Source organism: Herpailurus yagouaroundi, unplaced genomic scaffold, assembly GCF_014898765.1.
Source record: "Herpailurus yagouaroundi ecotype Mexico unplaced genomic scaffold, PumYag 160, whole genome shotgun sequence".
NCBI lineage: Eukaryota > Metazoa > Chordata > Mammalia > Carnivora > Felidae > Herpailurus > Herpailurus yagouaroundi.
In genome coordinates, this window is record NW_024412401.1 from 52,789,762 (window position 1) to 52,805,403 (window position 15,642).

Consider the following 15,642-nt stretch of genomic DNA (forward strand, 5'->3'; position numbering starts at 1 on the left):
GAGAATCCCATGAAGGCTCCACACTGTCAGTGCAGAGCCCAACACAGGGCTTGAACTTACGAACCATGAGATATGACCTGAGCTGAAACCAAGAGTCGGACGTTTAACCAACTGAGCCACCCAGGCACCCAATCTGTTCTAATTGGAGTGCATAGACCATTTACATTCAATGTGACTATATCATGTTGGGTTTTTTTTTTTTTTTTAAATGTTTCTTTTTCAGAGAGAGAGAGAGAGACAGAGCATGAGTGGGGGAGGGGCAGAGAGAGAGGGAGACACAGAATCTGAAGCAGGCTCCGGGCTCCGAGGTGTCAGCACAGAGCCCGACGCAGGGCTCGAACTCACGAACCTCAGGATCATGACCTGAGCCAAAGTCGGACGCCCAACTGACTGAGCCACCCAGGCCCCCCTATATCATGTTGGGTTTAAATCAACATAATGCTGTTTGGTTTCTGTTTGTCTCATCTTTTCTTTGTTCCATTTTTCTTCTTTTTCTGCAACTTCTTTTGGGTTGAATATGTTTTATGATTTCTTTTATCTTTTTCGTTGGTTTATCAGTTATAACACTGTGTGTTAATTTGGGGATTGCATTATGGTTACAGTGCACATCTTTAACCTACCGCAGTCTGTCTCCAAGTGACATCGTACCTCTAAGGTATCACATAAGAATCTTAGAGCAGTATTCTTCAATTTCTGCCCTGCCCACCTTTGCAATATCGTCATTGTTTGTACATTTTCCTTCTACCTGCGTTATCAATTCCATGATATGTTGTTGTAAAAAAACAGTTGATTATCTTTGGAATTGATTTTTTTAATATTTACTTAACTTTTGAGAGACAGAGAGAGAGGGAGAGAGAGAGAGGGAGTGAGCAGGGGAGGGGGAGAAAGAAAAGGGGAGAGAGGGAATCCCAAGATCCCAAACAGACTCTGGGCTGACAGTGTGGCTCAAGGCGGAGCTCAGACTCAGGATGCGTGAGATCATGACCTGAGCAGAAATCAAGAGGCAGACGTTTAACCGTTTAACTGACTGAGCCACCCAGACACCGCTAAATAGATCCAAAGAAGAAAAAAAACCTCTTGCTTACATGGGTGGTTTTATCATTTCCGGTGTCCTTCATTTCTTTGTTTGGGTTTCCTTCTGCTTGATGGGCTTCCTCTGACATTTCTTCAGGTGTAGATCTGAATTCTCTCAGCTCTTGTGTGTCTGCCAAAGGCTTTATTTCACCTTTGTTTTTTTTTTTTTTTGTTTGTTTTTTGTTTTTTTTTTTTTTTGAACGTTTATTTATTTTTGGGACAGAGAGAGACAGAGCATGAACGGGGGAGGGGCAGAGAGAGAGGGAGACACAGAATCGGAAACAGGCTCCAGGCTCCGAGCCATCGGCCCAGAGCCCGACGCGGGGCTCGAACTCACGGACCGCGAGATCGTGACCTGGCTGAAGTCGGACGCTCAACCGACTGCGCCATCCAGGCGCCCCTCACCTTTGTTTTTAAAAGATCTTTTCACCAAGAATTCTGGGTTAACAGTTTTTTCTTTCACTGACTTAAAGATGTTGCCCCACTTTAAAAATAACTGTAGTAATGACCATAACCTTTTAAAAACTGATCCTCAAGGTTTTTCTCATTATAAATACTCATTGTAGACATTATGAAAACCAGATAGAAAAATTAAAATCTTTATTTACTTATTCATCTTTATTCTGTGAAAATTTTGTTTCTTAAAGTAAAGTTGGAATACATGCTGCTTTGTAACTTCCTGTTTCAGCTTCGTCATGAAACTTAGTTGTGGACATTTTCCATGTCCTTATAAATTCGTAACAGAATCCTGTGTTTACATTTAACATAGATCTTTTTCAGAACTCTGATGCAGCTCCAATTTACATTATGTAAGTTATTTGGCATCTGGACATTCAAGAACCACAGTTTGAGTTAGAAGACCTTTAACGATATCTTGGATAATATCTGAGTCTTCAGGGACATAAAATTGGCCAATAGGGGACAACAGTCGGCAGTCACAATCTTCACTGCCAAACATAAGAAACTCCTAAAAATGAACCGATAGCTCTTTTCTCCCCCCTTCCACTGATTGACATTGGGGATGCTCATCTTCTGTTGTTATCAGGAATGCTATTGGACACATTGATCATTTTGCACACTTGAGCAGCTGTATCTGTAGGATAAATTCTCCAGTGCAGGACTGCTGGGGCCAAGGAGGCATCTGTGTGCTTAGATAGTTACGTGTGTGGAATTGTGACTGTTGTTGGCACATTTATTTGTCTTCCCACAAGCCTTGTACGGTGCCTGCCTGCCCGTATCTCTGCCCGGGGTGTCACATTTATGGCCAGACTTTAGGGTGACTGCCCATCTGACAGGTGAGAAAATGGACGGATGGCTTTTGTTTTCCGTATCTTCTATCATCATCTTTCTTTTTCTCTCCTGATTTCTGTTTGCTCTGTTTCTTCATTTGCTCTTGAGATGTTGTCCTGTCTCCTTACTTGCCTTACCTGTCTTTAAACTATTACCAAAAATTCCTAGTTCATTGGTTAACTTGAGTAGCTTTCGTGGGTTAGATCCGCTATGTCGGATGTGAGTACATAACAAGATACTCGTGGTCAGGATTAAGATGTATCGAACTAGGGCATAACCAGTTTCCTTGGTTTTTAAGCCCTTTATAATGTTGAAATAGGGGCGCCTGGTTGGCTCAGTTGGTGGAGCACACAACTCTTGATCTCAGGGTCGTGAGTTTGAGCCCCACGTTGGGTCTAGAGATTACTTTAAGAAAAATGTTAAAATAGGGTAAAAGAATGAGTAGTTGGCCCCTTTCACAACAGTATATTTACCTTGGTGAAGTTCATTAACCTTTAAAGAACATTAAGAAAGGGCCTAGGTGACATTTTAATGTTTCACAGTCTTAACAATTCAGTCTTATATCTGTGTGTGGAATACGCACCCCTACAACACACGCACATCAGCCCACCTGTGTGGGTGGCTCTGATAGGGTGTGGCAGGTGACAGAGAGCAGAGTGCCTTTTCTGCATTCCAGGCAGTCTTTGAGACAGTTTCCCGTGTTTATGATATTTTGGATTTTCCCCTGCAGTTAGTCTTTATCAGAGTGGTCTGGGGCATGGGGAGCCAGAGAACTTAGATTCTTCTGTTGGAAGGGTTTTTCTCCAGGAACCACCATCCAAGACCGGAGAGACCCCATTACTCATTCACGTGTTCTAAATTTTTTTTTTTTAACGTTTATTTATTATTGAGAGACAGAGAAAGACAGAGCATGAGCATGGGAGGAGCAGAGAGAGGAGGAAACGCAGAATCTGAAGCAGGCTCCAGGCCCCAAGCCGTCAGCACAGAACCCGATGCGGGGCTCAAACTCACCAACCGTGAGGTCATGACCTGAGCCCAAGTCGGACGCTCAACTGACTGAGCCACCCAGGCGCCCCTCATTCACATGTTTTAAAGTGGCACACGAGGGGCACCTGGGTGGCTCAGTCAGTTAAGCTCCATCTAAACTCAGATCGCGATCTCACGGTTCATGAGATCAAGCCCATCGGGCTCTGTGCAGACAATAAGGAGCCTGCTTGGAATCCTCTCTCCCTCTCTCTCTGCCTCTACCCCACTTGTGCATGTTCTCCCTCTCTCAAAATAAACTTACAAAAAGCATTTAAAAAAAAAAAACACTCAAGTGTCACCGGTAATGCGACATCATCTGCAGACCTCTGCTGTCAGGTGTCTCCTTGGAGCGCTGGTGCAGTGCCGCTTCCGCTTGCGGTCCTCTGACTTCTGTTTTCTGGAACGGAGCCCGTCAGATGAGGTTCTGACCGTCCCTGTCAGGCCTGCGCTGCTAGAAAGTGGAATTAAGTCACCGCTCTGTTCTGTCGCTGTAGTCCTTTGGTTTGTCAGCAACTGCGCCGAACGGCATTTCTCTGCAGGGCTGTCACACGGCCCAGTGTGTGAGTTCCTGGTGTGTGTCTGGGGACTCAGAACCCCCGAGGGATTCGATAGCGTTATCACTACTGGAACAGTAATGACACTCACCCTGTTTCACGCGTGGTTTAACTTACCGTTGTGTCATAACTAAGTTTTGGGCGTAAAAACATGTTCTAAAGTTGGATAAGTTGCTGCTTTCATTTTTACTGGTAGTTTCTTTTTTGTTTGTCTTTGGGAAAGCATAAAAGATTATTTCCCTTGTGATTTTTATGAGCTCAGACCACATTTTCCCCAGTCTGCCATGTCTGCCTGGGGCTTTCTCAGCCCCAGAAGCCTTGCTCGCACACTCCTCCTTCCTGTGGTGGGACATCTCAGGGGAACAGAGACTTGTTTTCTTCGGAGAACACATTTATAGCTTCTTTTGTCTTCAGGGAAAAGCGAAGGGGATTTGTTTCACTGAAAATGACTCCATTTTTTCTTGTCTCTCAATCTAATAAAGTTTTGGAAGGTCTGTATTAATCCAGCCGAGAATCGTGAGGTGCTTGTAAGATTGCTAAATCGTTTGATAATTTCCTTCCGTGAGGCATGAGCTTATTTTTGTCTTTCCTCTTCCACATTAATTTTTTGATGGAAAAATACCAATCCTCCCTAGCCTAGGGGGAATTGAGAAAAAGAAAACCAGATCCTACGGCTACTATTGCTATACTTACCAGTCAGGGTAGCTTTGGACTGAGGACAGATAAATGAATTGCTCCCAGGAGCCGAGAATAGAACTCTTATCCTTGATTGCATTAAGCAGGCCGGTTTTTCCCCTCACACACGAACACTAAATAATTACTGAAATAACCGTTCCCTGCACACCGCGTTCAGAGTTAACGTAAAGATCTCTTTTCTACAAATAGCAGATACCCTTTCAGACTGCAGCAAAGGTGCAGGTTATACGGAACAGCGGTACATTTGAATCTCTTGTACGCTGACCTGGTGAGCACTGGGCTCTCGGGGGTGGTTGCTGTGAGAAGCTGAATGTCTCCTCTTTGAGAAACACTTTGGAGCCCTTTATCACAGCAGATCATATACAACCCGTGGGTCCAGTTGAACATTTTCTCAGGCTTGGAAAAGAGAATCCGGCACGATTCTAGACTCGCGTCTAGACTCAGGCTTGGAAAAGAGCATTAGGCGTATGAGTTCTAAACTCCCCAGAGTGTAGAACCGGGGATGGGGACGGGAGGGGGCTTACTCTCCAGGTAAGAAAAAAAGCTCTCCTTCTGAATAATTTTAACTTTCATTCTCAGGATGGCAGGAAGGAAAAAAGTTTTAAGCTCACTGCTTTGACTTCTATGCTGGAGACGCAAATTTCATTTCAACAAGCGATTCTTCAGAAAAGTGTCAGATGACTTTGGATAGGGTCCCAAACGGATTCTGCCCGATATTGGTGTCATTGATTGGCTAGAAGGCAGGCACAGAGATGAAGGTCATTTTCACCCCCGTGCCTTTCTCTTGAGTGTACGCTTTTGTGTTTCTCAGCTCTTCGGTGCCATACCCTGCAGCCAAAGCGCCCCACCCAGCGGTGACTCCGGCAGCTGCCAACCCGGCTAAACAGGTGACTTCCTGGTTTTTGCTCTCGTGAACGGCCTTGCGACGTCTGTCTTTGAAGACAGTACTGTTTCAAGTCTGGGCTTTGTTTTAACAAAGTAGAAGTCCGACAAAGACCTGTGATCCTTTCCGTAGAATTTATGTCAGTCTTGACACAGTAGGTCAGTCAGGACCTGAGGTTGTCTTTGTAGGCCATTCGACATTCTGCCTCTAGGAATCTTGGGTCACAGTTCCAGTACCTTCATGATTGTTTGGGTGATTTGGGCGTGTGATTTACTTTCATTGAACGTTACCTTCAATAACCCACACGACAACCGTGTGCGGTAGAACGGGGCAGGTGTGTATATGTGTTTCCCTAATGAGAACCTGAGGCACAAGTGACCGGTGCAAGCTCACATGATTAGGAAATGCTGGAGCCAGAGCTGAAGGCCGGCTCTTGTACCTTCTTCCCTCTGTGGCTTGTACATCGTACCTTTCAGGATCAGTGCTTTGGCGGGGTGGCTTCTCCAGCTCTCTCCCGCAATCGCTGTTTTTCGGAGCTTGTGTACACAGTGGTATCCCTTACGTCTGTGCTTAGGCTTTTGCCTGATGAGCATCGTCTTTTACAAAAATCTTGTAAACAGTTCTATAGTAAACAGTTAATCCAGAAGAAAACAATTGGAGACAGCTGGCAGATAGATCAAGCTATCCCTGAAACCTTCCCTGAGAAGACCTGGTTTCTCTGCCACTCTCATCTGTCTCTGAGAGGAGTAATTTCACATTGTGTTTGAGATTGAACCTCACGACTTGCCTCTTGTGAGTTCTCAGCATGGCTCTCTGATTGTTACAATGGCATTTAAGCGTTTAACATTTGGTCCTTCTTCTGGAGGTTTCTGTGTTGACCTTGGAGAACACAAGGGTAAGCAGAAGTCATAACCAATAAGAGTAAAGGAACATTTGCTGGAGATGGAGAAGTTGAACAGTTCCATTTTTTTAATTTTATTATACGTGTACTGAGAGCCAGAACCCATTTCATTCATTTCCTTATTCATTACCGGATGTTCCGGTGCCTCCTATGTGCCAGGCACTGTGCTGGATGCTGGGAAAATAGCCACAAGCTAGGTAGGCAAGACTGTATTCTTGGAGCTTGCAGAATATTCCATGCTCTGATATACTCTTACACACGATAAGCATTTAAACGTACTGACTTTGGATTATAAGGTTTTTAAGAATTAAATGAAAGTGTATGCTTGCTTACTTTTAAATTATGTTCTCATTTTACGTGTTTCTTTATTCTAAAGGATGGTTAATGTTTTCACATGCATGTTCTGCCTGTGTTCTGTTACAGGGATCTCTAATAAATTCCCTAAAGCCGTCGGGGCCCACGCCAGTGTCCGGTCAGTTGTCATCTGGTGATAAAGCCTCAGGTCAGTTTGCATTTTCATTTTAGTGAAAATCAAGGTGAAAGAAACCCTCCACAAGAGAGTTTAGTATTCTAGATCACAGAGGCCGCTGACGTAGGAAATCAAGTAAAGAGATATTTGGAAGGCTTCAGTCAATGAAGAATGTCCAGGAAATCCGTGAGCCCTTCATCAGCCCTGCAGACTTCTGAAATTTGAGCGCAGTAGGAGAAAAATCTTCCTTAAAATGCTTTTCCTGAAAAGGAGCAATTGTGTTGTCTTCACTGGCCTTTTGCTGGATAATCAAAGTTACGGGAGGGGAGTGGAACTCGAGCTGTATTCTTCTACTAAAAGGACCGAAAAGTCCTCTTGGTTCACAGTGGTCATTCAAAGCTTGCAAAATGCAGAAAGGAAAACAGATCTGTGGTAATAGAAAAATGTCAGAGTGGACGATAGTGATGTCAGTGTCCCGATTTTATGGCTTCACACAGTTCCCAGTACCCATTTGAGCTGAGTTATCCTTAGCTCAGATTAGTAGTTTTTACAGTCACCGTCAGTGCTTTGACCAAGGGGTCCACATTGCCCAAACCAATCGAAGCAGAAGAGCTCTCTTGTGTAGATGCTGATGATGTGGGGTCTTCGCAGCATCCCCTTCCCTTGGCCCCTTCTTTACTGCCCCTTTACTTGGCCTGTGTTCCTTTCGGCTTCTGGGGCCTTGTGCCGCCCGCGGTTCTGCGCGTATGCCACTCCCTGGGCTCCGGCTTTTGTTTTCGCTCATGCTCCCAGGTGGGTGTCCGGGCAAATTCCGTTAGAGACCGAGCCGCCTGCTTTCCGAGCATCGTCTTCTCCTCAGCTGCACAGTCGTTCTGCCTTTCTCTAGAATCGAAAGCTGGATATTGGGTTCATCTTCAGTAAATAGGCCTTGCACTCGTTAGTGCGTACCCCTCAGTTGTCCAGACTGTGGATTAGTGCAGGACTGGCTGTTACCGGGCGGGCTTTCCAGGGGAGGGAGCCGCGTCTCCCTTCTTGACTGGGATCTGAAGTTTTCAGTTAGAAGAAAATTCCGTGAGGATTATTAAGGATTCAGATTAAGAAGCTGGTTTCCATTTCTGGCTAATGTTTTGGAAAGTTTTGAAAGACCATACATCCCAGCCTCTTCAAGGCCCACCTTAGAGAGCTTTTTGTCCCTCCTGAACTTAAGAACCAAGGAAGTCTAAGAAATTTTGCTTCACCTACGTCTTAAACAGTTAGCGGGACTTGCAGAGATATTTCTGACGTGCATCTTTCAGCGGTGATTGTGAAATCCTGTCTTTCGTTGCTAGACGTTTACTTGTGTTTTCACATGCTGGATAAGCAAAGGGAAAGGACGTCTGAGGGTAGAAAAATCTCCCTGAAGATACTGTCTCCAAGTTTGCAAAATAGTTCTCTTATTAACTAAGAATGGAAGTACCTTTGTTGTCTTTCTGATTATAAAACCACCGTAAATGCACAAAACCATCTGCGGTGAAGAGACCTATAAGGTAGAAAGTGAACGCTGCCTCTTAAATTCGAGTTCCGGAAATAACCACCCTTAATTTAATCTGCGTGTCTGGAAGGTTACTTCAGTGTTGTTTTTCAAACAAAAATAGGTGTATCCTGTATCTGTTGATTTGTAACCTGGTACCTGCCCTCCCCCCATTACAATACATACTCCGTTCATCTTTCCAGATCTGACACCGCTCTACGTCACTTGTCTTAATTGCAGCCGAGGACCTGCACCCTGTTAAGTTTTACCAGTATTGTGCTGATAGTTGAGATCGTTTCTGATTTTTCAAGATGATGACCAAGGTTGCACAAAATACCCTTATACACACCGCATTGCTTTATAGTAGCTTTAAAAATTCTCTACCCTGTACTCATTTGAGGAGAATGTCCTTTTTTTTTTTTTTTTAAACGTGTGATTTGGTTTGGGCTTTTTAAATGTAGCGTTCCCTCTTCCTCCCCCTCTTAAAGTGGAGCAGTAGGGGGAAAACTGAAGATAATACCCCAGACTGTTAATGAGTAGTTACAGTGAAATTGAACCTAGGGAAGAGAATGGATTGCACTTTTAGCTTTGCTGTGTGGCAATACTCACGTATGACCTTTGTAATTTTTTTAAAAAAGCCGTTATTGGGGCGCCTGGGTGGCGCAGTCGGTTAAGCGCCCGACTTCAGCCAGGTCACGATCTCGCGGTCCGGGAGTTCAAGCCCCACGTCAGGCTCTGGGCTGATGGCTCAGAGCCTGGAGCCTGTTTCCGATTCTGTGTCTCCCTCTCTCTCTGTCCCTCCCCCGTTCATGCTCTGTCTCTCTCTGTCCCAAAAATAAATAAACGTTGAAAAAAAAAATTTTTTTAATAAAAATAAAAAAAAAATAAAAAAGCCGTTATTTGTTAAACATAAAACCATCCACTCTGAGAAATACAGAAAGGTAGGGAGAAAGCAAATGGTCATGAAGTCACTACTCAGAGATATTTCACATACTAACCTATTTCTCTTTGGGTTTTTTTTTTTCCTTCAGTGTGTATTTCCATAATTCTAAAACTTTATTATAAATTCTCATAAAATTATAAAACTGCTTTCAGTGGTTTCAATTTAAACTACCCTCGAATTCTTTTGGTATCTTTTCCGGAGAGGAGAGCGTGGCCTGTTTTGGTTTGGAGTTAACACTGACAGAGCCGGCGAGCAAGTAAGTTCATGGGCCTCGATGCCGACCTGACCTGTCGGAGAGCACGGTGAGGCCCACAGGCTGGACCTGCAGAGAATAACAAACTGGAACGGTGTTTCTAACAGCTTTCTTGTCATGTTCTCATTTTTTTTTTTTTTCTTCCCATAATTTCAGGGCCAGGGGCATCCAAGATAGAAACAGCTGTGACTTCTACCCCATCTGCTGCTGGGCAGTTCAGCAAGCCTTTCTCATTTTCTCCATCAGGGTCAGTAACAAACTTAATTTTTGTGGCAGATCGCCAGCAACCGTATAGGTAGCTTCCCCAGTTTTACCGTCAGTAGGTATATGTATCTGCTTATTAAATGCATATGAATGAGCCCAGAGCTCTTACCACCTTCAGTAACACATATGATGTCAGCAACACTAGCTTATCATCCTCATGCAGGTCTGCACTTGACCCTCGAACAACGGGGCTTTGAACCGCATGGGTCCGCTCCCACGCGAATTTTTTTCCCGTAACTTCCGGTAATACCATGGATGTATTTTTCCTTTGGTTTTCTCCGTAATATTTTTCTTAGTTTACCGTATCGTAAGAAGGCAGCGTGTCATACACATAACATGGGTCAACCAACTGTTGGTGATGTCAGTGAAGCTTCCGGTCAGCAAGAGGCTATTAGTGGTTAAGTTTTGGGGAGTCAGAAGTTTTAAGTGGATTTCCAGCTGCATGGGGGTGGGGGCCCCTGATCCCTGCCTTGTTCAAGGGCCAACTGTATTTCCCATTTTCCGTCCCAAGTGTATACACGTGTTACTATAGATGTATTTGTTTTGTTTTCTAGGGTTAGCCTCCTTTTCTTTGAGCAGTGGGTCTGTGTCAGATTCTGTGGTTGGTCTTCTAGCTTATGACACTGACCTCTTTGCGTTCTGACGCCATCTGGGGGCTGGGGGTGACATTGAGATTGGCTTTCCTGTTCGAGAGGGCGCTACATTCCACTGAGAGGAGGTGGTGAAGGACCACAGCCCTTTGGAAATCTGGGTCTTGTGGCGATAAGGGGAAATGTTCCTGTCGCATTTCTTTAAGAATAATGATGACTGTACCTGTAAAGTTGAGTCATTTTGAAAAATGGAAAGTCTTCCGACCGTCATTCCACGGGAGCCTTGATTCGCCTCACAGGGTGGGTGCCTTTGTTCTGTGCCCGAGGCACTTCTGTTGAACCCCGTGAAGGGGGCCGGAGCGTCCTCCTCCTCCCGGAGGGGAGCTGGGCTCTGTGGAGCGGAGATAAAAACCTGTCCGAAGGTTTTTGGCCGTGGAAAGCCTGCGTGCTCAGGTCCGGTAGAAAAGCCTCTGAAGCCCTTTCACTTTGTGCTCTTGGGACTGGAATTCTGCTTCCCACAGTCTCTCCCCCGATGTCATTGTTTCCCGAGTGTCCTTCAGCCATAACACGTCAAGAGCGAGAGGGGGTTAGAGTAGAATTCGAGGGGGAAATTATCAGATTACTTTTTCTTTAATGTAAATCGTTGTTTTCTCCTCTCAAAGATCGTTGGAGCCACTTTGAGAGAGTAGGTTGGCGCCGGGAGTTATTGCTTCTTTTACAAACACTTAACAGTCTTCGCTGCTGCAAACGGATACTCTTCTTCCCATTTTTAAAATAAGGTGAAAAGGTTTGGGTCCCCGGGTCAGTGGCTCACCTCTGTTAGATAAGCTTTGGTCACCAAGGTTGAGACAAAGAAAGGATTATTTCTTGTAATGTGATAAAATGCTTCTAACACATCTTCTTGGATGGTTTTTGTCCATTCGAGGAAGGCACTGATGGGTAAGCAAAACCTAAGTCCTTACAGTACTTAACTGTATTTGCTGTGCTTGGCCCCTTGATGCCTTAGAACTGTAGTTTTAAATTTGCCATTTGAACTTTTATCACAGTGGGTCGTCTCTTCTCGTTCCCGCTTGTGCCGAATTTCTCCTTTGACCGTGGTGTCTTGACTTAGGTCAAGACATCTGAAGAAAATCTACGTTAGGAGAGAGAGAGGTTGATAGAGGGAGTCCACAAAGGTTTCGGACCGGATTTTCCCAGCCGAGGGCTCAGAGTTCGTGCTCTCCTCCACGTCCCCTAGCGGCATGGCGTGCTCCCGATGAGCCCTTTGATCTCGGGGTGGGTTCTCAGGGGTTCTCCCTGACCCGGCTCCCTTGCCTCCGTCCCGGGGCAGACGGTCTGCCCCAGCCACCGTGCCCACGCCCCCACGCCCGGAGCATCTCCGTCACTGCTTAGCTTTCCGCACCACGGGTCCCCACCCGGGCTGCAGAGCCCAGCCAGGGCCTCCTGGCCTCGCCCGCCGATTGCCGCTCCCCGCCTCGAGATCTTGGAGCGGCTTCCTGCCTCTGAGATCCACGCTTTTACTCTGCTGTCGTTTATCGTCTCGGTTGTGAGTGCCTACGAGCAGATCGATCGTACAAATGAGTTGTAAACGTAACATTAAGAAGGGCAGGATTGTGCCTTCGGTGTTTGTTCCTCTTTAACCTCTCTCCTTGCGCTCCCTAGGACTGGCTTTAATTTTGGGATAATCACACCAACCCCGTCTTCTAATGTCACTGCTGCACAAGGTACAGTCTCTCCCTGCACGGCGCAGCGTTTCTTTTGTGTTTTCTCTAAACAGGTGCTGGGTTTTTGTACAGATGTGTTGACATTTTCCTCGCTGCTGAGTCTTGCTTAAAGCATCTGCAGCAAGTTTGGTGTTGACAGTGTGCCTTCGAAATAAGCCGCATTTAAGAAACTAAAGGGGAGGACTCCTGTTGACTTTTTAAATTCAGAACAAGGAACGGATTTGCTTCTGGGAAAGCAAGGCTGTGCTTTAAATGCGGATGTTAACATGTGAATTAGAATTCCTTTCTCCATCTGCTCATCCTCACAAGACCGGATTCGTCTTCTCTCCCGGATAACCTGTCGGCAAACACACTCATCCTTCTGTGTGTTGTTACATAGCCGTCAGCCGACATCTTTTTAATGGTTAAGAGAATTTGAGGACCTGTAAAGAAACCAAATGTATTTTTTAAGTGCCTTCTAGCTCTCCGTTTAAAGAACTAAGTTTATTTTTCCTTTATTTGAAAAAGCAAGCTCTTCCTATGAAAGTGATATATTCTAAAATCACATGTCGTACCCCTCAGGTTCTGTATTTCTTTTGTGTTTCCTCTTCTGCTTCATTTCCTTTAACACAGGCTCTTACGAATTTTCCAGTGTTACTGGAAATCTTATATGAATGTCACGTGTTAATGGCCACATAGTTTCTGTGATTTATTGAACCCATTTACCTGCCGAATATTTAGGTTGTTTCCAGATTTTCCCTATAATGAACAACACACTGACTGTCTTTCCTCCGTTCGCTCAACAAGCTTGTTTTGAGCGTGTCCTCTGTGCCAGCTCGAGTGGAGGAGGTTTTGGGAAAAAAGGGGTCCCTTAAGATCTGGGGGCAGATTGGGGGCTGAAAGCACAGCAGACTCCCTAAACCTGGTTTGTCTGTGGCACTTAAAGGGTTGATGGTCTCCTTCCTTCCTTCCTTTCTAGAATAGTGATTGTTTAAACTGTTTTTGTAACCTTTGCCCACTTAGATGTGGCAGAATACCCCCGAGGCTCATCTTCTCCCCTGTCCCACTTTCCAGAGCAAAACAACTCCGTGATCTAAAAGGATTAAGAGGAACAAAATAATAACCGGCGGAGGTCATAAGTCAGACAGTAGGGAAATGCAGTGGTAATTCTGTAAACATTTGAATCACTACGAGACTAGACAACGATCCAGAACCATAGGCAGCTCCGTAACAGCAGTGATACAACAGCAGTGATACAACAGGAAATGGCCCCCGGGGAGTTGGGGCCCTGCGGCCTTCCCAAGAATTTGTGACAGCCAGACTTCTTAAAACAACATGGAGTTAGAAATATCAGTAAACACTGTAATAGACCAATTTTACTTCGTAAACTAAAAAATTGGGTTACTTTTATTTATCGACCACTTACTGTTTGACCAGACCTTTACTTGTATTTCATTCTATGTTTATAACAGCTCTTTGAGGTAGCTACTCTTACTACACTTATTTTCAAATGGGGAAACTGAGGCCCAGAGAGGTAAAGTAGCTTGTCCAGAGTGGTGCAGCGAGTAAGCGGCAGAGCACCCGGCTCCAGAGCCCGTGCCCTTGACCAGGAGGCCACACTGCCTCTGTAAAAGTGCTCACTAGGAAGTAGCCCTTTGTTGTGCATAAAAATAGTTGTCTGTGGACTGACACTTTCTTAGTCCGTAAAAAACACAGCAGGAATTTCCATGTTGGATCAACTCCCGGCCTACCGGGAGGTCCATAGGCGAGCACCGCATCACAAATGTTCTCGAGGAAAGCGCACCCGGGGCAAACGAGACAAGATACCTTTTTTTTCTCTTTTGGGAGAATACTGTGAATTTCCCGTATTCAGACGGTGCTGTGTACTTGCTGTGACGTAACGGTCACGAAAAGGACATTTGCCTTCCTCACCCGTGTGAGCTAACTCAGAGCGAGCGCTCCTGTGAAAAAGCCTTCACTCTATGTCCCCGAGGAAAAGCGCTGTGGTTGAACATCTGTTCCTACTGTATCGAGGGGAGACCGGGCTTGGAATGTGATGGGTCGTGTTGCGCTAAATCCAACCCATTTTCTCATTTCTATTTCTTGCTAGGGGCAGCACCCCCCACTAAAGAGCCAAACCAGCTCGACACGTTCCCGTTTGGTGGGGGAGGCAAACCCTTCTATGAGACGGTTCCTGAAAGCTCGCCGCCCTCGGGGATGACCGCATCAACCACCACTGGAGCCACCGCTGCCTCTCCGGCAGAGTCTGCGCCTTCAAGCAGCAGACCTGTGGCCCCTTCTGGAATCGCTCCCTCCACCACCTCTAGCAAGCCGGAACCCCCGCCATCCAAGTTGGGAGAGCTTCTGTTTCCGAGTTCTTTGGCTGGAGAGACTTTGGGCAGTTTTTCAGGACTGCGGGTTGGCCAAGCAGATGATTCTACAAAGCCAGCCATGAAGGCTCCATCCACAGGCCTGACTAGCGCACAGCCAACCAAGACTTCAACCATCCCCTCGGGGTTTAGTTTTACCAGCCCTCCCGTGTTAGGGAAGCACGCAGAACCCCCCGTGACCTCCTCTGTGACCGCAGCCACAGGGGCCCCTCTGGCAGCCACCACCAGCACGGGCACTAGCAGTCCCTCGACTGGCATTTTCGGCGCTCTGCCCGTAGCCAGTGCGGGATCCTCTGGAGTTCTGGGTTTCGGTGGGCTGTCCCTAAGTGGTAGCAAGACTAGTTTTTCCTTCGGAAGCCAACAGACGAGCAGTACAGCGCCCCCACCTGCCCCACCGTCAGCCACAACTGCCGCTCCCCTGCCTACGTTGTTCCCCATGATGTCGTTTGGTAGCCTCCTGAGTTCAGGGTCTGCTCCCACCCTGCCCACGTCCTCTGGTAAGAGCGCGGAAGAGGCCGCATCCTCGGCCTCATCCGAGAAGCCGGACAACGGCGACGCCTCGGCGTCCGCGACCTCGCTTCTGGGGCAGCCACCGTCAGCCCCGCTTCCCCAGGCTCCTCCGCAGACTTCTGACCCGGTTAAAAAAGAACCTGCTCTGGCACAGCCCGCAGTCAGCAGCCCGGGCCCCGCAGCGTCCGGCGGCGGTCTCGCGACACCCGCCGCGGAGGCCACGCCAGCGGCCCCCGCGGGCCCTGACGTCAAGACGGAACTGGCCTCCCCCGCTTCCACGCTCTCGGCTCCCGGGCCGCCTGCCACCGCCGCGGCTACCCTCCCGGGCGCGGTCCCCGTGGCCGTTGAAACCCCAGGTCCCCCCACGACCTCCAGCTCCGTTTCCGGCGCTGCTCCGAGCCCGGCCGCAGAGACCGCGGCGTTTGGGACCACCACCTGCGGCTCTTCTGTCTTCGCTCAGCCGCCCGCTGCCAGCTCCAGCTCCGCTTTCAGTCAGCTCTCCGGCCCCGCGGCCACCGCCCCGTCCGCCGCCCCCGTGTTCGGGCAGGCGGCCGCCGGCTCCGACCCGGGCCTGTTCGGGCCACAG

At 47.1% G+C, this 15,642-nt stretch overlaps 1 protein-coding gene across 1 annotated transcript in view; it reads left to right on the forward strand.

Annotated features, from left to right (window-relative positions):
• Positions 1-15,642, forward strand: part of NUP214 (nucleoporin 214) — a 96,581-nt gene that overhangs the window by 51,113 nt on the left and 29,826 nt on the right. The window contains exons 25-29 of the mRNA XM_040482665.1: positions 5,452-5,527; positions 6,848-6,926; positions 9,756-9,846; positions 12,116-12,177; positions 14,267-15,631. Coding sequence (XP_040338599.1) covers positions 5,452-5,527; positions 6,848-6,926; positions 9,756-9,846; positions 12,116-12,177; positions 14,267-15,631 — 1,673 coding nt within the window. The remainder of the gene's footprint in view (positions 1-5,451; positions 5,528-6,847; positions 6,927-9,755; positions 9,847-12,115; positions 12,178-14,266; positions 15,632-15,642) is intronic.